Source organism: Tubulanus polymorphus, chromosome 1, assembly GCF_964204645.1.
Source record: "Tubulanus polymorphus chromosome 1, tnTubPoly1.2, whole genome shotgun sequence".
Lineage (NCBI taxonomy): Eukaryota > Metazoa > Nemertea > Palaeonemertea > Tubulaniformes > Tubulanidae > Tubulanus > Tubulanus polymorphus.
This window is the reverse complement of record NC_134025.1, coordinates 24071391-24095096: the sequence shown is the minus strand read 5'-3', so window position 1 is coordinate 24095096 and position 23706 is coordinate 24071391. Positions and strand designations below refer to the sequence as shown.

Genomic DNA, 23706 nt, shown 5'->3' with positions numbered 1-23706 from the left:
GCTCAGGAAAATATAAAACCGCCGGTGCACGACGAGAGCAGAATTTTTATGCTATAGCAGACGACTATACTCCGTAATTAAACACACGTCATAAATTTCTGGAAAACTCGTTTTGACGAACCTAATTAGATTTACCTACATGCACCGTAAAAATAATCAAATCGCGCATACCCCACCTGCTATGGGTATACCAACTGCCATGCACTAGTATTTCATATAAAATGATATATAATATGATAAGTATATAGATAATTTCGTTATTGATGTCGAGGATATCTAAAAACATCCCAAAAAGAGAAATTGTGTACTCTAAAAAGAGGTTAATAAGTAAGAAGGGCGTAGATTATTAGAAAATTAGACTACACTGTAAGATTCATATATGATGCGTCGATTACGAACTTTTCTTGAAGTCCACTCGAAGTAAACAGTTCAAATAATAATTTATTCGAGTGGCAATATACGCAATAATCTGTTATCGATTTCGATCATCAATTTTCCACTTGATCCTTCAAACTAATGAACTAAATACGTGAACCTTGGAACGCGGTATCGAATCCAAGCGAGAAAGATGGTGGCAGCACAGATCAGAGACATAGCAACATTACTTACATATATCCATTTTATTGCAAGCATTTCCATCGTGAAATAGATATAAATTAGACATTTAAATTTAATTAACATGCTCTCCCCAAACATACAAATCATTGAAACTTTATGGTACACACTAGCAGTAGAGTACGATTTTAATCATCATGTCAGAAGCTGGGAAGGCAATTTAACAGTCGGTTCTTAAGTTTTACAACCAGCATCGATGCAACAATTACGATGCTTTAGTAACTGATACGTACATGATCACACGTAAAATGAAACAAGCTGAATTTATAAATGCAATGTACATAATTAACTTGCTATACTTTAAAGAGTCGAAAAGTCATCTTGGTGTAGGAAGGAAAAAGAAGTGATACCACCAATTGAGTCCAATTTATGTAAATTTTTCATTGACATTATACCATTTTCATACTTAAATATGAATGTAACATATCAAAATCAAATGCGCACAACTATGCACTACGTAACAGTTGTGGCAGAGATGTTAGATATTTACCAAATTTTTCACATACATTCATATCTATATCAGCCTACATGTACAAGAATTATTAAGAATGTAAGTGGAAACATACCAAATATGGAGAAAACATTAGTGCAATATCATTTGTAGGAGTATGTTGAAGTAATTGAAATAATTTACAATTATCTTATTCATACAAAGATAAGTATATAAACAACTTCCCACTGGGTTCTCTCACATCAAATACTCACAATGTTTCTTAAACACATTTACAGATTAAAATGTACACAACAATGTTATTTAGGCAAAATCACTAAGCGTAGGCGAATCGACAATTTATCAGAGATAGACGACCCAGTCAACAGTTCTCAAGTCAAATTGAATCCTTTGAAAATTACGATGAAACAAGGAGACCTGAACTATAAAAGATGTTACCGAAAGCCTATGTTAGATTTACTGGTATATTGATTCAATGTCAAACAGATAATACAGGATAATATTGCACATATTCCTTTAAACAACTATTTCATTATCAGCACCTTTGACAGAAAACAAAGTTAAAAAGAGAAAATCAATCCTTCAATGGATGTTTGACTAAATGGTTAGGAACAGTAATTATTTTGACTCGATTTTTTATGTAAAACCAACAAAATCAAATAAATAAGATAAATAACTAAACACAGTTTGTACTTTGTACAATTTAGCAGCCATGAACGATCGAAAGACCTAGAAGAAGAATAAGCTCTAATACACTAGCGACGAATTCAGGTCAAACTTCATACAACTAAAGAGCCAAGCTCGATTAAGTCCTTCCGAATTCTAAGAAAACAAACGAAAGACCTCGGAGAATGTCACGTGCGACAAATATCATATAAAAGAGAAAGCATGAACATTGAGTTGATTCTAGTTTCTCTAGACGCCCCGCGTTATAACAGTTCCCAATCTCCGTCGCTGCTCGCCTGACTGACTGTCCGAGCCCGTTTTTTCGTAGCCAAATCGCGACTGAGTTGAGGTATAAAACAGCGAGTGGTTCGTTGACACAGCTGACCTTCGTTGTTCAACGCCCACAGATTGTTATTCGCAGAAGCTGGAACGAGTAATGATACAAATCGAAATACATTTCAAATATCTGGTGATGACTGAATTCATTAGACAATGTACGAGTAATAACAAGCGTTTTCAATCCATCCTACCTGATATACTGATAAAGTTTCCGGGGATCTTTTTCCAGTAATTACCGACTTCGTTGTCTTCGGTTATACCGAACCTCGCCAGAACATCACCAGACGGACTCAACGCCCAGACAGTATCATTTGAAATTGACAACTGTTTTGCTTGCGTACCTTAAACACCACAGAAATGTAGAGATGTGTAAGCTGTCGGGAATCTAACAAAGTTTCTAATACTCACTATCTGCTCAGAACATACCGAGTTCAAGTTCAAATTTTATTTTGATTATAATAAACAAGTTTCTTTGACTTAGTGCACATAAGTTTTTCAAATTGAAGGGCATTAGTAACATACCAGGTACATGAATCCATTCCTGACCTAGAGGCATACGGTCTGTGACTCCACGTCGCATGTAAACACTTTTTTTGTCGTCAATTGCCCAAACCTTCAAATCACAGAATTGAAAAGCTAATACACATTGTTATATATTGGGGGATCGTCTGTATATGATGAACATACTGGTATATTATGGACAATCAAATTGTACTAACCATGTTATCTTTAGGACCAACTTCGACTTGTGCAAAATATGAGCCATTTGACGGTTTCTCGTCTACGATAATCCATGCTTGATTCAACACCTGACTAGATGGTGCTAATATGCCAATACGGAAGTACACGACACCTGACTGGTCAACAGCCCACACGTTCTCAGCACCGATGGAGAGGTGAACCAGCTTAGACTCACCTGAAATCAGATCGCAAAGACATTTTACACGACTTCACATCATCATGAACATAATACAAAGCAGCTGTTCAAAGTAATCAAACTTTCAGACTAATAACAGCTATTCTAAATGAAACTGCTTCGTACATTGCGATTACTCACCTAATTGAGAAAGATCCAGATCTACCCATCCAATACCTTGTGGATACCTAGTATTCACTCCTTGACGTATAAAAACCTTACCGGCATCAGTAAGGATCCATACGGCAGTTTCAGCCGCAGAAATACACAGTAAGGGACTGTGCAGGTGTCGAGTTCCAACAGAAATAAACGCTTTAGTTTCTAGGGGCATATACAATATTTCACCATTCGGCTGCTGGGCCCATATTATACCTAACGAGCCCTCAGCAACTTGGGCACATACGTGGCTCCAGCGCATGGATAGTGCTACTCCAGACAATAATGCAACTTCCCACAAGTGACCTTCAAAAGAGCAGATGGCATCTTAATCAATTGTTATATTGCTTGGTATTGAATAGATATTCTAATAATCATAGAGAGATGGGGACAGCTCCACTACAAGAGAGACAACCAGATGCCTTTTTAACCATCATGTAACCAAGCCAGTTCCACTTTTCAATCAAGGTATTCTGAACAGCATAAAGAATTTGTAAAACCAAAAGGTATCCAGTTTACTTAAACAGAGTTCGCCCTAAGTAGAAAATAAGCGTATATTTTACAAATGCCGTACCTGTCATCATGCCTCTGCAAACTCTGAATGAAGTTCTCTGCTCAGGGCATACCCAAATACCATTGGAACTAGCCAGGACAAGACCGCCTTGATTTCCTTGCAGGACTTTGGTTAATTTTTGAGGATCGAGGAATTCTGCAAGTGACTTTGTCCAGTTATCAATTGTAGAGCTGTCCTGAATAAAATATTCACTCAAAGATATCTGAAAATATGGAATTACACAAAAATACACAGAAAATGCACGATTGTTTATTTCTGCCTTTTTCGATTGACAATTTCATACCTGCCACCAATGCGGATCACCGACAGGAGCTTTAGAAGTCACACCAGTTTTGAAGAATAATCGACCAGCTATATCCAATGCCCATGCCGAGTTCTGACCACCAAGACTAAACGAACAAAATCCAAGACCATCTGGAAGGCTGAAAAATCAAAATGACTCGATGAACAATTAATGAACTACTAGTAGACTACATTGAAGAAATGCGAAAAAATGCTTTGGTCAAGGAAAAATCTTACCATTCAATTTCATCCCAGCGTGTTCCCTCGTCACAACCAGGTTGCACTCCAACACGCGCAATTGCTTTTCCTTCATCAGTCAGACCCCAAACGACATCATTACGACATTTAATATGCAGCAACTTACACGGACAACTGACTAATGTTGAAGTGAAAAATGGACGATCTTTTGACAATCCTGTCTGCAGCATTATTTCCCCTGTGTTTTTAATGAACCTGAAAAATGATCAAATGTGTTTTAGATACAGTTCAGGCCTGTAAATGAGGAGTAGCGTAAATTAAACTTACCATGCACAAGTGTTATCAACGCTGATATATTTGACATCCTTGAGAACTTCTTGCCACGCTATACTATCAGGTCCACCTGCTAGCATGCGAACGGCAGCATAGACACTACCATTCCTAAGCAATTTCCAAAGAATGGCTCCATTGTCGGAAACTGAAATAAGCTTTGCTCCATCATCTTCCTTTTTCCAGGTTAGTCCCGGTTCAGTCAAACTGCTACTGTATAAGCGATCATTTTTATCTGTAACCCAAGCCTGCTTATGGGACAATGAGATACTTTGAATGTAGCCAGGTGTCGGAAATGCAGACCACGTATCTGTAAGCAGCGTAAGTAATGGATCCACTGAGATTGCTTCATCAGTAGCTCGGTTGAAATTTCCATTATCCCTGAGTTTTTGTTGAAATTCGGTGATTGGATCGATTTTGTCGATGGTTGGCTGTTCTTTCACACTTTTCTTCTGATATTTTGCGTAGAAATCATCAACCGATACATCAAGTGTTTGATTTAACCCTGATGCATCTGGACTACACAAAACGGGCTCGGTCATAAGGGGATGTACAATGGAATCGACCTGATCTGTTGACACAGTCAATTCGCAAGGACGCTCTGAAATTGTACTCTCAGATTCTGGTTTGATATCCGACTTATTCATTAGATTTTCACTGTTATGCATAATCTCCATCTCAGTCGATATCTCTTTCGCAATTTCAGTTGAAATCTCAAGTTTTTCATTGTCCAAAATTGCATCACCAGAGGCAGTATCAGTATTATCTACACTATCATTTGGCTCGTTATCAGCGGCTGCAGGATTTACAGGAAGAACACCGATCTCATAATCTTCCTCAAGATCTTTTGTGGGCTCTGGTGATTTTTCATGGTCGGTATCACTATCACTGGGAGTTTCGCGAGTATCCAATGGCACAGAGTCATGAGATTTCCCGCTATCAGAGTCGGTCTTCTTTTCACTCGCTGGCGCTGAAACTAAACACATATTATATTATTTGTAAGAGGAAATTTCCAGCAATTAACTATTTTTACTATACTATTTTCACTCATTAATCAAATTATCAACTATGCTTTAACTCATTATGAACATTGCATGTTTACTAAATGTCATGCATTACTGCATTAAATTAGAATGTGCAATTACCGGCTTTACGTTTCTTTTTTTTCTTCTTTTTCTTTGGTCGTCGTTCGACTAATAATTCTCCTGCCAGTTCATGTTTGCCTTTCAAAGAACTAAACCGATCTTCTCTAAATGCACTGCCATTTTGTGAATTGGGAGATCCGGAAACCTTTCTTTCATCAGTAAATAATTCTGTAGATAATTCCGGGCTTTCACACTGGATCGGGCTTACACGAATTTCCTCAATTTCTGGAATCTTAAGCTTCAAATCAATCGTCACTTGATCAATTTCATCTTGTTTGAGTTCAACGACAGGTGGCAGAGCCTCTGAAACGGTTTCAGTGAGAAGCTGACTAGCGTCTACAGCATCTTCAATTTCAACTGATGTTTGTTGGCTAGATACGGAACTGTCAAAACCGTTGGTCGACGAATTGCTCGCCACAATGCCTATATCAGTAGCGCTATGTGCCGTCGGTCGTACCAGATTTTTGTCATCAGGTGCTGCTCCACTGAAATTCTGAGGCGAGTTCAATCCTGCACTAGAAGCATACTCAAGTGTCGTCTTGATTTTACCGAACAGATTACTAGGAAGGAAAGGCACAGGGCTGGCGCTTCGTTCTGAAATTGTCGGATGTAGTGTCAAAGGTGAATTGGTCACACTCTGAGATCGCTGAGGATTTGACTTCATCGATTCTTGTAGGATATGCTTGTATTCTGTAATGAAAAATTCCAATGATTAACAATGTCTAATAGCAATCGAGAAAATATCTTTATGAAAATATCTTTACATCTAAATTGACCATCCACCGCAGAAAGCAAACATAAAATGGCAAACAAGCTTCGTAACTCATGATTTGTAAAATTTGATTTGTAGCAATATTTTCTTTATTGAACATCAATTATTGGGCATATCATTAACTTGCATACATTGTTTTGATTATTTACCCATCTACCAATTTTTGAAAGAAAAATTCTATTGATTTGGATATAAGAGGATTTGGCGGAATATCCGCTTTGAAATGTATTCTGGAATCAGCAGGATCTGAGGACGAGTGTCCCCTTCAAGCAAAATTATTGAAGTGTTACCCGGAACTGATGAAGGTGTGCGAGTACGATTATCCGCTAAGACAGACGAAACTAAAAGCAGTCAGAATATGAAACAAAGAATGATGATTTTGCAAAAATGAAAAAAGCATATAAAAAAAGTTGCCTTAAGAAACATAAACAATCCCTCCAAAATGAAATGATATTCATTAGTATCAAATTAGTTCTTAAAAATTTGTTTTACATTTATGGTTTTGGCATTTTTTCTCCTTTCTCATTTCAATTTCTCCTTGTGTTTGCCTGCTATAATATTAGATACACTATTGTCTACACTTGCCCATAATGTTTCTACGCGTGGCAATGTGCAAGATATTCCAAGAAAATAAGCAAAAACAAACGTAGTAATGGCACATGGCACATGAGTGAGGAGTATAGCATACCTGGAGAGACAATTGGTGGCGCTTCAGGTTTTTGCGCGATTCGAATGATATTCCTGTGAGCTCCGGAACGCAGCACGAATATCTCGTCCTTATTCACAGACAGGCTGAGAATATTACCGACATGATTGTGACTTCCCAGTACACAGTTATTCACCAAATCCAACACAAAGATCGACGTATTGTTCCAAGTAACCATTTGTGTGTCGTTGTAGATTATGATCGGGCCGAAAGGATTTTCAGGTACGGCGCTGCCGTCCTTACTGGCACTACGTATGATCACAGATGACGATAACAAAGCGATATCCGGGTGCTTCATCGCGAGTAAGTCTTTGAATATGAAAGTATTGTTGACGACGCCGTGAATGTTCGCAGTCCATATCCGCATTCCAGGCCTCGACGCATATATCACAGCGTCCGCCGGCTTACAGATCTGATTCGTGAATGCTGCTCCAAATCGACCGAGACTGGAATCAATGTATTGAATTATAGGTCTACCGGTACCTGATTCAGCATTCTCTCAAAGCCACCTTTTCAGTGCTGAATAATCAATACCCCAAAGTGCTGGAGATTTCTAAAGTTTCAACCCCAGTGTTTTGTATAACGGGCATTTTACTTAAGTGCATCTACACCGCTGTGTGGTGTATCGTTAATTTCTAATATTTTTGTACTTTATTTTGGAATCTTTCAATAGAGATAAGAATTAATTACTAATAAATCAATACACTGCGATGCGGCATACTAGCAAAGTCGCACTGAAAGGGTTGATGTTAGATATCCAATTAAATGCTGCATTTACATACAAAAACTGTATTAGGTTTTATCTTTTGGATTTCAAATATACATAGTAATTTCAATGAGTTTTCCAACGATGATAATTATGAGTATTAATAGATTTTACCACTTTCTTTCTCTTTGACCGATCTGTATTGTCTTGTTCTCTTCTATGGTATGAAGTATACTGCGCAATTTCGAAGAAACTAGTAATGTTTTGTGTGCGTAGCACAGCTGAACGATTTCATACCCTTCTTTCAGGATAATCGCCGACTTCGTCTGTTTCTGTAAGAAATGATAAATGAATTGACGTGATATATTTGTACCTGGTATCTGTATATTACATTGGTTTTTGAAGTGTCATGCGTTGCGTACATAAACATACCTGGCTATAATCAAATTCAGTGTAGCAAACAACTCCATTTTGATCACCACTGAAAATCTTCATTCCATTAGCACTCCAAGCTAAAGAGCTTATCAGTGTAGTATGCATATCTGGAACGTCATATCGCTGCAGCTGATGAGAAATAAAGTCAGGAGGTGAGTATTAAATATTCACTTAATGACGAGGTAAAACTTCGCAATGAGTCACGAGCGAAGAATTAGATAAAAGTCCAACAATCAAGTAGCTGAAAAGGTAAAATATCGAAACGTTAAGATTCATTTTAAAATCAGAATTTTCGGTTTTCCTCTAAAAACCTTTATCAAGGAAAAAGGATCATCATTCCTTTCATAATGGTTTTTTAACGTTTCAATATTTTAACTTTTCCTCTTTGTGATTGTAGGACTTACATTTGACTTAGGGCCTACTTAATGTTTAATAAGAAATGTACGCATACATAAACTTATGTGCAATACTCAATATGTGGACTCAGACATACAGATAAACATGCACTGATCATAAATATCGATCAATCAAGCAGTTTTATTTCAACCAGGGAAATGGGACAATAGGAATGGACTTATTTCATAATTACCTGTTTATTTCGACCGGGCAGTATCGAAGGTAGTTGAAAAACAACCAGCAGTCCAGATGACAATCCTGCTGCAACCATGTGATCAAGACTCGCTTGCATTTTGATGCATGAAATGCTGTCATTTTTATTCTGAAAAATATCATACAGCTAGCCCTTACATGAAACGCTCATTAGTAGCTAGCTACAGGTTGCGATGCTGGGTTATGTAATATAATCAAAACATAAACAACTTAGTCTGTCAGCATTATTTAAAGAATTATAGTTTCAAATGGTTGAAAATTAAATTAAAACACTGAACTAAATCTTCCATTTGACTCACAATGTAAAACTGGGTCTAGCGGTCCAGTTTAAAAAAAAAGGTTTAACAAAAATTTTTGGTTTAATAACTTCATGTTTTCATTGTGGACAACAATTCAAACTTAACAGTTTTCAGCTTAATTTACTTGAAACAGTTAAGTTAGAATTATTGCAACCATTGAAAAAATGAAGTAACCAATAGCGATCAAACCAAAAATTTCAGTTTAACCTTAAACATGACCCTGGTTTTAGTTTTTTCTATGAACTCTTATATCAGATACTCACTGCTGTATTCAATCTCTGTAGAGTTTCTTTTTTCCGGTCATAGAGGAAGACGACGCCGATGTTCGAACCGACGGCTATGTATTCATCGCATACATCGATGCACGAGTACCTCACTTCTACCGTGAATAAACCCTTTTGTGCGCGATGAGGAAGAATTTTCAGTAGTTTATTCAGCGGTTCAAATTCTCGCAGATGGGTGCCTTGCAAACCGGATTCGAGTTCAACTTGTCCGGTGGTAGCATCATCTGTTAGATAAAATGTACGTGCAAGGTTGCGATGTTCACCAAAACAGCAAGTAACTACGCTTGCTTGCCAGGGTTTTATTGCCTCCTGCTGAAGCTCACACCAACACAAACCCTGGCCGCAGACCCTTCCTTGGGCCGTTATACTGCCCAACATTTCTTGGGCGGACAGGTTGGCGCTCAGTTGCATGTGTATGACGTTACTGGCATGTGATGTTATTTTGGCAGGTGGCAGGAATATGGCGGGTTGGAGCACCACAAAAATGGCTCAAGATCATGGTGAATAGGTTTTATGAAATCGATGACAGCTCTTGTGCCTTTGTGGGTTGAGTCTGGTGTAAATGCCAGTGTGACAGCAGCTGCCAAAAGTAAAACAGTCTTCGCCTTCCAGTAAAAATTCTCTAACACGTAAACGTTTACACTATATAGTGAAATAGAAATGACAATATACCTTCTATGACACCCTCAGCCAGAACCGTCTCAATCTCCATCATACATAGACACTTCAATTTCAAATTTCTAGTACAGACATGACATTTGTAAACAAATCACTTCCTGGTTTTAGCTTGACAGACAGTAGGCGGCGCCACCTTATGGTCACCTTATTGAATTGAATTGGTCACCTAACTGAAGCCTGTACAATTTTGTGGAAATCCTTCTACTTTCACCCCTCACTCCAATGATGTGGTTCAAACAATTCTTTACAGTGTATCTATTGTCAATGTTGATATCGGTCAATTCGAAGAAAGCAAAGATTTTGGTAAGCAATGCCGAAAAAATGCTTTAGAACCGTGCAAATTTGCTTATTTGTAATTGTATATAGTCTGTGTATAAAACTTTCGATGAACATAAGAATTCCACTGATGAATTATGATCTTTTTATTTAAAGAAAACATCTGAAGAGTTGCTTGAAAAAGAAAGCCAGCGTCTGGAGAAGGAGAAAGTTAAGTGTGGAATCGATACGCATGGGGCAAAATTTCCGTATTTGATTGAGCATTACCGGCTTACTGGAAAGGTAATACAGTAATAACAAGAGTATTTTTTACCAAAGATTTTTTATACCTTTGATCTTGACTTGCCTTTATAATACTTCATTAATCATTTTAAATTTTAGCTTTGTTTGTTTTTTATTTTTCAACCAACCAGTGCGTGAAGGCCGTGCCATGCCTCATCAGTAAGCTGAAAGAAGATAACCAGGACGGCTGGTTATGGTCTACTTTAGGCAGCTGCTATAAAGATCTCGGGGTAGTTCCATCACTCATCAACAATAGTTTCAAACAAGCCAGCAAGTTGTCTGGGCGGATCAGTCCGTATTTCACTTTATGGCATTACGTCGCGCCATTTTCAGTCGGAAAAACTGAATTTGATGGAGATCCGATCGGTGGTATACATAAGGCTGCAAACTACAGATACGCTAAGGCGTCGAAATTTTATTCGGAATTGATTTCGGGCAGTGAGGTAAAATGGATGAAAATCAAACAGAGCCACGCCGAAGAAAATATCAAGATAACTCCGAACGTGAACTGGCAAGAGCTTATAAACAGTATGGGGTCTTTAGCTCTTACAGAATGGCAAGGATGGGCGGTCTCCGATTTTGCTGTCAATGAAGACAACATGAATATTGTATTTCAGTGTCTCGGAGTTCATACTATGTATATTGATTTTCGACCAGTCACGGGTGATGTGTATAGACGTAATCATTTTCAATTTTCTGTCGCATTAGCGAAAGGCATTCATACGATATACGTGAAGTTGCGGGCTCAGGGGACACAGGTATTTCAATGCAATGTCGATATCGCTCCCCAACCGAGTTGGGACGTATTACCCATTACAATTCTACCGGATCTTTACGATGGAAATCTAGTCGGACGATTTGTATCGATACCTATTATGAATATGCATTCCGTAAAATGGCTCGAAGTGAAAAAGATTTCCGTGACTAGTCAATCTAGCGGTGAGGAGGTTTTAGATTGCGAATTAGTTAAGACATCGAAAACTATTCCGATCGCTCCGGGACAAGTTCGTCCGGTGATCGTTCAAATGACGTCTTCGTCATCAAAGATATCTTCGGCTTGTAATGATGTAACTCTTGTATTTTCGGTGCTGACATCCGATGGTCAGAAGTCGGTTTCATCGAAATTGCGATGCAGAAGATTGGATCAATCATTCATTTTCACATTCGTAGATCATGACGGTTCGGTACAACACGCCGCTGCTGTATATCCTAGATCAGCCTGCTCGGGACGTTTGTGTTCGATTGTGTTGTCCTTACACGGTACAAGTGTTCCCGTACAAAATCAGGCCGACAGCTATAAACACATGGTCGATGGAGAGTATGTTTTTGGCGTCGAAGGGGCATGGTTGTTAGCACCTACAAGGTATGTATAATAAGTGCTCATCATTAGTAGTGAAATTGCCGGTCGATCCTTTTTGTTAATTGATATGTTTTGTTTTACGAAATCACTAACTTTTTCAGACATGGTGCCCATAATTGGGAAGGTCCAGGCGCATTAACAGCTATGTCTGCTGCAAATGCTCTTGAAACTCTTACTGGGCATGCTGACTTCATAAAAGACAAAGCAACTAGGAAAGCAATCATATTTGCAGGTAAGCCTACGCTACCTTGATTCACATACCTGCATTTATAACATGTGAAAAATAATACATGAACTTTCACCAATCTGAGGACATTCAATGGGAGGACATGGAGCGTGGCATTTAGCTACTCATTTTCCTGATCGAGCATTAGCCGTCATATCTCTAGCCGGCTGGATCAAAAAAGAAGAATATGGCGACAGCAACTTATTTTTCAAGTAAGGAAGTCGTTGTGATGATTTTTCATAATAATGCTAGTTTGGTTATCACAAATTCGAAGTCTTAATGACTTTTGCATTCAAATCTTACATGATTGTATTGTCGTAGGCATGATGTATCTACAAGTTCTGTTGATCCAATGACAAAAGCTGTGATGGAAATGTGTATAGCAGAGAATGACGCTGATAGGCTGAGCTCTAATTTGAAGGTTCTTAATATCTTTTGTATCATCACTGAATTTGAAGTTCTGGTAAAACTAAGATACTCAAGATTTTAATAGCAAATTTCTAAGGTAAAGTTTCTCATCGATTTACTCAGGATATACCTATACTGACCAGAATTGGATCGAATGACCGAACAGTTCATCCTTACTTCACACGACGAATGCAACGCGTATTAATAGAACAAAAAGCAAATGTTACATACTCTGAATTACCTGGCAAAGAGCACTGGTGGTGGGATACCTGGTAAGTGTACCCGTATATGGCATGATATCTTTTAATAAGTTTTAAGCTTTGATGGATTAACACTGAATGAATTACAGGTTGACTAATGATGGTGGTGCAGTTAATGATCCAAGCCTTCGTTCATTTACCGCGGAATACTCTACTATTCCTGATGACCTGGCAGCATGCATTCGCGGTGATGACATTTGCCAGAAAGAAAAACCTTCATCCAAATACTCAGCTACTATCAATGACCTTAAAGAATTTACATTAACTGTGATGAATCCGGCTTTTGGTGAAAGTTTGCACGGTGTGAGGATTCTTCAACAGTCCATACCATACCGGACCAGTAAAATACAGGTGCCGTTTGTCGACATTTTATTTTTGAGTTTCGTAAAATAGGAGAAACGGTTTGTATAGATAATATTTTATCCTTTTACGTGAGGTCAAAGTTGATGGAGAAAATGCTGTGGTTGATACTGTGAACGTGGCAAGCTTTTCTCTGAGATACGCAGGTACACAACCGGTACGATGGAATGATCGGAATCTATTGATCGATGGAGACCCACTTTCTGGACAATTTGGTGTTTTTTCAAAGTCAATTGAAGGTGAATATTCTACCCTAAACCAAACATCACCTTCATATCCTGTAAAAAAATACCGTATTGTTGTCATATTTTTAGGCGTATGGCAGCCTGCTGAACAAATAAAAGGCAGAACACCAGTTAATATGGGACCTGCTAGGAGAGTAGCTGAAAAGCCATTTATAATAGTTATTGGTATGTGCTCATCTTGGAGAGAGAATCGTATACATTCAATATAATTGTTACTTATTAATTATTCTTTTCCAGGTACCCTGCTCAATCCAGATGTCGATCAAGTTTTGCTGGAATCGGCAATTTATATTTCCAATCTCTTTTACTTAACATCCGATGCACATGTTCCTATTGTCAAAGATAGAGACTGCACTTCAGAACTGATTGGTGAGTTGTTGGTAAACTTTTATGTGTTTGTTTCAGATATTAAATGACCTGAGTCTTTCTTTATGTACTACATGCAGGTGTATAACATCACTTCACATGTTTCATTTGTTATCTCCAGAATCAAATAACCTGGTTCTCCTTGGAAGTCCTGAAGAAAATAGTTTAACACAGCAATTCCTAGAAAATGTACCACTTAAGCACAACAATAAAGGTGATAGAGGTGATAATATTATGTATGATGTCAAGATATTCGGTGCCAGATTTACAACATTTTCAAAAAAGAATTTCTCTAATAAGCTATTGACGTATATTTTCAGGTATACGATTAGGCAGCTGTAAATTTAACCAAAATCGAACTGGTGCTCTATTCTTAGCTCCGAACCATTCGGACAAGCTCGCATTAATTCTATTGGGCAACTCGATATCAGGGTTTAGGGATATTGTCAGCCTAGCAAGTCCAACTATCCCTCCAATGACTAGATCACCAGTAAGTTAGAAGCTTTGAATAAATGGTTAACCATATTTATTCATACTGATCTATTTACTTGAAAAATTTCCTTAAAACAGCTTTAGCATCAAGATGTTCACTTTCCTTTACATAGAAGTAATTCTTTTCCAGTTTTCCAATTTGGTTCCGGACTTTGTCATAACTGGCCCAGACTTTGTATCTAGAGGTCCTGGCGGATACCTATGTACAGGATTCTGGGGTAACAACTGGGATTATAAACAAGAGCTGATATCATGTGCCTGCAGTTGAGCTAGCAGAGCTGGTTTTGTGTTGGTATCAAAAATGTTGTCTTCAGCTTTCTTATGAACTGGGCTTGGTGAAAACCTCACAAGGGTACTATTTTTCATGGAGTGGTAGGAAACAGCGGCAGAATTGTGAAGAATCACGTAATGAGTAGTCAGTTGAACTGAGGAAAATGGATAGTTTTGCAAGTACATGTACAGGCATCAAAAAGACATTTATTCAGAATTCAGTAATTCATATAGATATATTTATTCACCAATTGAAAGCAGAAGAGATATTATAATACATGTACATATTTATTTATCAATTAGCCTAAAAGCATAATAGACATACAAAGCATAAACTTTATTACATTCCTTCTTGTATTTGAATATTAGTTATCGTGGTGCTCAGCTTGTCATTAAATGGCTATTCAAGGTACCCTTTTTAAAAGTAATGTATAACAATTTCACAATGAGATATAAATTATGCGGAATATTTGTTGTCCAATGTCAAAGCAAAATAAATGGTTTTCGGTACAGTTGTTAATTAATAAATGAAATTAGATAAAAAAACCATTAATCATTTTATATGGGTGTATTCAATTCCAATGCTTGTGTTCACTTTCTTCTATCAAACTCCAATTCGGAGAATGCGTGTCGGAAGCTAACCAATTAAAATCATCAATATCATTCCAGTTATTTCGTTTCCTGTCCAATCCGGCTATCAGATAATGTCTATCGATTTGGTCGTACGCGAAACAATAAGGCGCGAATTCGACGTTACTGCAGTCTTCGATAATAGCTCGACTGGTGACGTGTATGTAAAACTTCGAGTCAGTTGTCGAGTGAATTCGCAGTTGTTGACAGGCGACGACGAATGAACAGTTCGAGCAGTTATCGATGAATATAGATCCAGAGATCGGACCGCAGAGAACTACGCAGTCCTTTAGCTTATTCACATGCATGGCGCTCGGTGCACCGGTCAGCTTAATCGTACAGTCACTTAGATTACTAAGGGCTACATCTTTGTTGTTGATTTCTTCTTCCGATTTTGAAAGCTGTTGTCCGCACATATCGATAAAGCTACATTCAAATAGCGCATAGTTCGTTGTATCGCGGAAGCCATCAACGCTGTCTTCGGTTTTTGTTTCAGCTACTTTCACAGGGGCGGACTTCTTTAATTTTCCCTTGAAAACGAATTTCTTCTTCGGAATCAGGGCTTCTCGCTTTTCAGTTATTGCAGCCTGTAGTTTGTTGATAGCTTTCTGCGCTGCTTGCACCTCGTATGATGGCAAGAATACCGTTGAGTCGGTGAGGAACTTTTGCAAGTTCTGGACTGAAACGGTCAACTTATCGAAATGATTTGTCAATGCAGGCTTTGATAGAGATTCGCATTCTTCCAGTAATGATTCTACTTTCAATTTTTCTTGTTTGAATCCTTTAGTGAAAAAACCGATAGTCTCGTTTTGTGCTGCCGAACTTTCCTTTTCTTCTCTACGTTTCTGGGCATCTGCTAATCGGTCGTCATCCCTCTTCTTTAGCCTTTCAGTAACTTGTACCTTCTGGCTGTTGAAATCAGAAGTTTTATCACTCATTCCCCGTTCAGGATCAAAGTTATCGGTCATTTTCAGGCGCAATTATTACAAGCAAACTTCAGAAATGTCAAATAAGCGCAACGACCTTGACGGATGGACTTGAGATGAATGAAATGCATAACCGTGCAAAGCTTTGGGCTAGACTGGTTGCCGGACTATTTTCGCCAATAGTTTGACAAGTTCTAGCTCAGTTCTATGGTTTCTCTGTAACTCAGTTCTACCAACACTATTTGACGCGGATTTTAATTAAATTGTTAGGGATTTCAACCTGTCTATAACTACTGCCAAATGCGGAATGATTGAGGCAGGAAACCAGTCTAAGCTCTGACACGAGAGTGTAAGTTCTCGAAGAATCCGAAATAGCCATTACCTTTCGATAGAAATAAATAAGATCACATTGTTTCCGGTTGTCATATTATTGTGTTCTGTCATCTGTCACTTGCACGAGCCACAGCTTGTGCTGGGGTGGGCGTTTTAAATCGACGTATGCCAAGTTTTTACTCAACTACAGTTACGGTCATAGACGCGCCATGTTTGATATATTTCCAGGTAGCTGGATGTCGAATCGAGTGACTATAATCCTGCCACAATTAACAATAATGAAATATGTACATGTACTGTTATTTGTGCACGTATTTCTTGGTACTGCGTCGTCAGGGCTGCATGCTGAACGGAACAGAACACCCAACATCATTCTGATATTGGCTGATGACTTTGGTTATGGAGACCTGTCAAGTTATGGCCATCCAAACCAGGAGTTCGGTCGCATCGACGAGTTGGCGCAGGAAGGCATGAAATTCACACATTGGTATTCAGCTGATGTATACTGTACTCCCAGTCGAGGAGCCTTATTGACTGGTAATGTTTTACTTGATATGGAGTGCCCGGGTCATTTTCAAGTAACCCGATCACCCTAGTCTAGTATCTAGCCGTTGTTCCTGAAACGTTTGTTGTAGGGGACTGTAACAACATCTGGTATTCAGACTACGATCACCCTATCAAAAATTTTCATTGTGTTTTCACGTTGCAGGTCGCTTACCCATGAGATCTGGTGTCATCGGTGGTGAAAGGGTGTTCTTTCCGAATCACTTCAGCGGATTATCAAAATCCGAGATAACGATTGCCGAAGCTTTGAAAACTGCTAACTACACGACTGGAATAGTTGGAAAGTGGCATCTAGGTAATACAGTTTGATCGATAGTTTGATTTAGCGTGTGTGTGTGTGTGAAATATTCCCTCCAGAAATCTCAATTTTGGTTTTTAAGGAATCAATGAGTTCACGAGTAATGATGGAAATTTTCTGCCTCACAATCATGGATTTGATTATGTAGGGACGATATTACCGTTCAGTCTGGTTTGGAATTCAGATGATACTAAGGTATACTATAATACATATGCGCTACATGTTCATCTTATCATTGGCTGATTTGTTGCAGGTGTCACCAGACTTCCACATCGACCATGCAGTGTTGATAGTACATGTAGACTGTATTGAATGTTTGAGAAGGAATTTGTATATCTGGCGCCACTACGATCCATTATTTGCTTCAATCATCTTTGGTTTTGGAATTGTTTATCTATTTGAATATTCACAGCTTGAATTATTAGATTTGATAAGTGATAACATGGACTTATATTGCGACTCTATAAGCTTATTAGCATAGATGAATTACAAAAATCCAATTTAATCATTAGTTCTGTTTATCATTTTCAGCTGCATTTACCCTATCCAAATCCTCTGATGTCATTTCTCTACTATAATCGTACGATTGTTGAGCAGCCTATCGTAACGAAGCATCTCACATCGAAGCTTGTCCATGACGCGAAGACTTTTCTCCATAATCACAGTCAACAGGAAAACCCGTTCTTTCTTTACTTTTCGCTGCCGCAAACTCATTCCTCGATGTTTGCTAGCGAAAGATTCAATGGCAGTTCAAAAAGAGGTAGAAAAGACAAATGACTTGCGATGATAATGATAGCATAGTAATACTAATAATAGAGATAATAGTAATGTAGTTTATTTTGGATTCTCAGCGTACATTGTATATACAAATGAATTTAAACATGTTGATGATAAGTATACTGTAATACAAAAAACATACGGTAAAAACCAGTAGAACTTTTTGATTAATCACTGATTTTGGGCTTTCTTTTCCAGCATCTTTGATTATTACTGTTCACTCTTTCTACTACATATATCAATTTGTGCAGGTCCTTATGGAGACATGGTGAATGAAATGCACTGGGCTGTTGGAGAGGTGATTGACACATTGAAACTGTTAGAAATCGACACTGATACGCTGGTGTTATTTCTGTCTGATCACGGTCCTCATTTGGAAGTTTGCACTGAAGGAGGCAGTGCTGGCAAGCTCAGGGGTAAATTCTATTACTGTAATTACTTAGAGAACAGTTGTAACTTCGGTCCAAGTTTTTATAGGAATTGCAATACGTTAATTAGAAATGCCAATGCTGAGTATTTATTGGTTCTATAGATTTGAAATTAATTTCGTCTTTCTTTATAGGTGGGAAGGGGAACTTCTTTGAAGGAGGATTACGGGTGCCAGCAATAGCCTGGTGGAAGGATAAAATCTCCCCTGGAACAGTGTCCAGTCGCATCATCAGTACTATGGATATTTTCCCAACTTTGTTGGACGTAGCAGGAATCACTGAAAACTTCAGGCAGATATTTGACGGTCACAGCATCCTCAATGAACTAATTCATCGAAATGGAAAATCTCACGATACGTTGTTCTTCTACTGCGACGACAACATCGTCGCGATGCGCTACAAAAACTATAAAATTCACTTCAAAACTCATAAAACCGTTGACGACAGCCCGTCATTCCGTAAATTAAACTGCCCGCAAGGTATTCCGAAGGAGAACCTGTATCTTGATACTGCTCCTTTCCATTCACATTCATTCAGTTGTAAGAACATGGATGATCATTCGAATAAACCGTTAGTTTATGATATCGAACTTGATCCGTTCGAGCAGTATCCACTACCGTCCTTACCCGATAATGTAGAACTATTTGAAACCTTGTATCCGATTATTATGGATCATATTGCAACCCTTAGTCCTACTACTATGCTTGCACATCCGAACTTCAGAAATTCGTTCGTGCAACCCTGCTGTAATCCACCATATTGTCATTGTCACAGGCATCATAAGGCACCTATGTGTGCATTGAAAAATGTTTGAAAAATTTCAGTGCAAATTTTAGTTAAATTTCCAGCAGGTCAAATTCATGGTTTCCACACATTCCAAATAAAATGGGACCAAAGCCCGGATATTTTGTATGAACTAGTATGTTAGTATGGTGTATCTTTCGTTTAAGTGTGAGCACAAAAATGTATAATGTTATTTTAGATTAAGTAATCTGCTTTTTAATGTGTTTTGTACACTATGGAAAAGATCAAATGTATATACACATCTAGTGTTAGATGGGCACAAGAGATACTTGGACAGAGGTTTTAGTTTTCTAGTCATTCTGTCTTTAGATTCTAGTCAAGATTGACATAAACTGGTACCTTAATGAATAAAATCATGAGCTAATATTATAACTTATTGCGTTGTTTCTTTGTGTCTTGGCATCTTCTCTAAAATCATATTTACTACAACAAGCTTTAAGTGAGGAAAAGTAAATTTATTAAGAGATATATTGCCAACCTTTTGAATAGAAAATGATTTCATTTCAAAAGATGACGGGAATCTGCAGTTTAGCAGGTGGGCGCTTCCTGTATGCTGACGTCGTCAATAGCAAAATTCTTGTGACCGTAGAACCCTCCAGATTTCACCGCGTACAACAACAGCTGAGGAAAAAAAGATGAAAAACGAATTATGAATACGTAGCCTTCAGTTGATCAAGACAGTGAAAGAATTACGTGCATGCATGAAGGGTTTAGAATTTATGATAATCTATATCCTGGTGATAAACGATATGTCAAAATAATAGATACCCCAGAGTCGGATGGCCAGGTGAAATGATTCTTGGATACGATCCAGTTTAATGGGTAGTTCTTATGGTGTGTAAGGGAGGCTACCTGACCCAGATTCACAAATCCATTCGCTCTGTACGCAATTATTGATGACCACGAAGTCAATTCCGTCTTAGAATATCTGTAATACCTAAATCATAGAGAAATAATGGAAATCTTTGAAATTGATATTTTCATATCTACACTTTGAAAGAAACAAGCTTCACGTACCAGAATGTGATACAATATCCTTTATCACTTTTGGGTAGATCAAACTGAAGTGCCCCGCCCGCTCCTCTCTGTTCTCCTGTCATATCGATGCCCATATAGAGCCCTGTAATTATCCACGGCGAATTTTCAAAAAACAGTCCCTCAAAAAAATTTGAAGACTTTATTTAATTGAACCTATATCCATACCATCTCCAGTGTGGTCATTTGGTGGGCCGCTTGGTGACGGTGCCAACAGTCGTTTCCATCGCAGGATGTCACCCGGAGGTCTTGGTCTGAATCCACATGCATTTGCCGAAAAATTGCAGGAGAAACTAATATCTCCTACAATCAAAAAAGGAGGAAAAACGAAGCCTGAAAAATGTCAAGATGATGTACAAATATGGCAGGCCCGGTAGCTTAGAAATGAAACGTGCAGTTCACAATATGACCCGGCCGATTAGAAGAAACAAGGTGTCAATTTTTAACCTAATGATACGATGAGTACCTCCGCAGTTGTACATTTTGTGAATGGTTTGAATGTCGTATTTGCTCAGGTGAGTTCTCTGACCGATGGTCACACCACTTTTTATCGGGATCATCGTTTTCAGTCCAACTGACTTGGCGAATTGCGTCTCGGAGAAATGTAGAAGACTGTCGTAATCGTATGGTAGACCAAACGTTTCGACGCTCGGATCCTTACGAAATCTGTATGTTTGCGCTTGATGTCAAATTCAAGATATTAAAGCGGTGATAACATTTCAGGTTAAGTGAAAAAATGATATATAATGAAGAGAAAATCTAACATTTCCAAATTTGATTTCTGTAATCAACTCATCCAAAGAATGATGGAGATCATTCTAATAAGAGATATAAAATTATTTTCACATTGGATCATATACCTGGGTTGATATTGTCGGTAATGATCGTCACGTATTTATCTCTATCGGGTCGCCGATGTTCGGGTTTCATGCCCAAAACAGTCAACAATTGCTGTTTTATGAGTCCTTGATGAAGACCATCTACGCAAGTCGCAGCGAAGTTTGTTATTTGCTCCTTCCCCGTCATTCCTACCACAGATCCACACCTTCAAATTCAAAAGTTTCTATATCTGCAAAATACATTTGCTGTAGTTGCCAATCTTTTAGAATTTAGAATTCGATTACTTTTTAGCCGGAGAATTTTTCATGTTAAGGTAATCAAATTGATTGTCTTTCGGTACAAAGCGCACGCATCTTGGCCCCAACTCAGTTTCTAGTTCATTGATAGCCATCTGTATCGCAGCTTTTTGGTTTTCCGCTGAAACAGTCGTGTAATTGAAACAAGTCAGTTACGTAATGGACAAAAACAATTGCAAGGGCCTACGTATATAGATTTCTACTTATTTAATGACATTAAGGCATATAGTTACAAAATGCTTGTGAATACAATTTTGGGAATGATCTTAAGAACATATTAACGTAAGGATACATATATAGAACTTAACTCACTGAACCCAGTCATTATGTAAGGCACGATGCCTAGCGGCCATCTTTGTTGCGTATATCTTATCGCAGCCGTTCGTTTCTGAAAGGTTTAAACGTAGCTCATAATATAAGGCCAATATGTAAGTAATTCCAAATAAAATTTAAATTTTGAAAATTATCACTTACCTGAATCCGTGATTGATCGACGGTAGCGCCAATACCTGAACATAAAACACAGAAATATATCTCACTTATGATAATCTTTAATAATTGAATCGATTCTTAATCTTTTCTAATATTTTTCTAATCAAAATTAGGGTACATGATGAAAAATAAACTAGTCTAGGGCCTACTTACCCACAATCAAAACCTGCAATGTAAGATTGATTACTAACAATTTTTGTCCGATTGTAAATCGAATCGAATTGGTCGTCAATTCAGGCTTACCCCTAGTAGTAAAATAAGCGGTTGCATCTTTGATGATATTCACTACAAATGATTTATTCAACTTAAGGCAATCTATAACAGTAATCGACAACAGACTGCAAAGGGTCGTCAAATTACTGAATATGATGAATTATGTTTAACTAAATTAAAAAGTAGGTTTACTCTCAGCCATATGTTATTGATGTTCTAGAAAGTAAAAAAGACATATGATTAGCTGTCAAGAAAATGTGTACTTAGTATTAGGGGCTTAATACAAATAAGGTCTGTAATTTTATGGGTGTAATTGTAGGTGTACAGACGGGCTATAGGGGCTGCCTTACGAAAACGAATATTACTGTGCAGTGCTGCCGTTATGCTCATCGTTAGCGGATTTTTCATACACTAACATGAATCGACTCTGGCAGCCGATTCATTGATTGCCACAGTAAAATTCAAATTAGTGTATGGAAAATCCGCTAACGATGTGCAAACCGGCAGCACCTTATGATAGGAAGGCAGTACTTGGTCAAACGGATTAAATATAGTCGATGTAGTGTGTGGGTGGGTACCATTATTTGAGAATGGTATGTAGATTTATCAGATTAAATTTTTTTATTGGATACTAGTGTTTGACATCCACGATAGCGATTTCGAGGCATCAAATGAAGTTTTAGTTTTGACAGAATATCTACGGGATACCAATTTCGTCGTTTCCAAATGATTACGAGTTTTTATTGGGACATGCAGTTGCAAACTGATACTAATCTAGAGATGCTTCCTTTCCATTCACTGACTTCATTCAAAGAACATGGACGATCATTCGATTACCGGTAAGCCGTTAGTTTATGATATCGAGCGTGATCCATTTGAGCAGTATAGATCACTACCATCCTAACCCTTTAATATAGAACTATTTGAAAGCTTATATCAAATTATGCATGAAGGGTTAACTTCAGATAATCTATCGTGGTGATAAGTCAAAATGATAGATACCCCAGAGTTAATGGCCAGGTGAAATGATTATTGGGTACGATCCAGTTTAATGGGTGTGTAAACAAGCTCCGTAGCCAGGGTTCGAACGGGACGCCCCTTTTAGAAAGTCCCTTCATGATTTTGGTATCGTAGACTGGTTACCGGTCTCTATCTTCGGGACAGGCAACCAGTCACTTATATCGTATCACAACGTGTGTACGATTCAAGCCATAGTTCAATCGTTCATTTTTCGGAGGTTGAAAATAGACAAAACAAGCCATGTCATGAAATTTCTTTTTGTTTAGAATCTGATTCAGTCATGTAGGATCGAATATAATTTGTGGTCAATTTCGCCAAAACCCCTAACTCTATCCGGTACTGCA

The 23706-nt window shown here is 38.0% G+C and overlaps 5 protein-coding genes across 6 annotated transcripts; 2 read left to right on the top strand and 3 right to left on the bottom strand.

The window, feature by feature from the left end:
- Window positions 1-621: 621 nt before the first annotated feature.
- On the bottom strand, window positions 622-10262 carry LOC141914995 (tectonin beta-propeller repeat-containing protein 2-like). The gene is made up of 17 exons (XM_074806349.1): window positions 10156-10262; window positions 9463-9707; window positions 8881-9009; window positions 8289-8420; window positions 8031-8188; window positions 7133-7596; window positions 6735-6785; window positions 5673-6362; window positions 4525-5503; window positions 4237-4452; window positions 4001-4139; window positions 3718-3919; window positions 3129-3449; window positions 2791-2987; window positions 2594-2684; window positions 2263-2412; window positions 622-2156 (listed from the first exon to the last, which is right to left on the bottom strand). The coding sequence occupies exons 1-17, from the start codon at window positions 10196-10198 to the stop codon at window positions 1996-1998; spliced, it is 4368 nt and encodes a 1455-aa protein (XP_074662450.1). The 5' UTR covers window positions 10199-10262; the 3' UTR covers window positions 622-1995.
- A 59-nt stretch (window positions 10263-10321) lies between these two features.
- On the top strand, window positions 10322-14958 carry LOC141913023 (uncharacterized). 2 transcript variants are annotated; one of them, XM_074804472.1, is made up of 14 exons: window positions 10322-10464; window positions 10594-10719; window positions 10851-12082; window positions 12181-12311; window positions 12391-12517; window positions 12627-12726; window positions 12837-12985; window positions 13063-13324; window positions 13410-13572; window positions 13648-13743; window positions 13816-13947; window positions 14066-14158; window positions 14265-14434; window positions 14567-14958. In XM_074804472.1, the coding sequence occupies exons 1-14, from the start codon at window positions 10384-10386 to the stop codon at window positions 14702-14704; spliced, it is 3000 nt and encodes a 999-aa protein (XP_074660573.1). In that variant the 5' UTR covers window positions 10322-10383; the 3' UTR covers window positions 14705-14958. The 2 variants fall into 2 exon arrangements, with proteins under 2 accessions (XP_074660573.1, XP_074660565.1); XM_074804464.1 differs by having other exon boundaries at window positions 14066-14167.
- A 259-nt stretch (window positions 14959-15217) lies between these two features.
- Window positions 15218-16355, bottom strand: LOC141913041 (tubulin-specific chaperone C-like). Its single transcript, XM_074804483.1, has one exon. It carries the CDS (start codon window positions 16302-16304, stop codon window positions 15279-15281), a length of 1026 nt encoding a protein of 341 aa, XP_074660584.1. The 5' UTR covers window positions 16305-16355; the 3' UTR covers window positions 15218-15278.
- A 316-nt stretch (window positions 16356-16671) lies between these two features.
- On the top strand, window positions 16672-19831 carry LOC141910663 (arylsulfatase-like). The gene is made up of 6 exons (XM_074801382.1): window positions 16672-17132; window positions 17305-17454; window positions 17540-17652; window positions 17989-18217; window positions 18486-18650; window positions 18797-19831. Exons 1-6 carry the CDS (start codon window positions 16805-16807, stop codon window positions 19474-19476), a joined length of 1665 nt encoding a protein of 554 aa, XP_074657483.1. The 5' UTR covers window positions 16672-16804; the 3' UTR covers window positions 19477-19831.
- A 148-nt stretch (window positions 19832-19979) lies between these two features.
- On the bottom strand, window positions 19980-20683 carry LOC141898144 (uncharacterized). Its single transcript, XM_074783985.1, has 4 exons — window positions 20670-20683; window positions 20484-20586; window positions 20235-20403; window positions 19980-20087 (listed from the first exon to the last, which is right to left on the bottom strand). Exons 2-4 carry the CDS (start codon window positions 20576-20578, stop codon window positions 19995-19997), a joined length of 357 nt encoding a protein of 118 aa, XP_074640086.1. The 5' UTR covers window positions 20579-20586; window positions 20670-20683; the 3' UTR covers window positions 19980-19994.
- Window positions 20684-23706: the final 3023 nt, after the last annotated feature.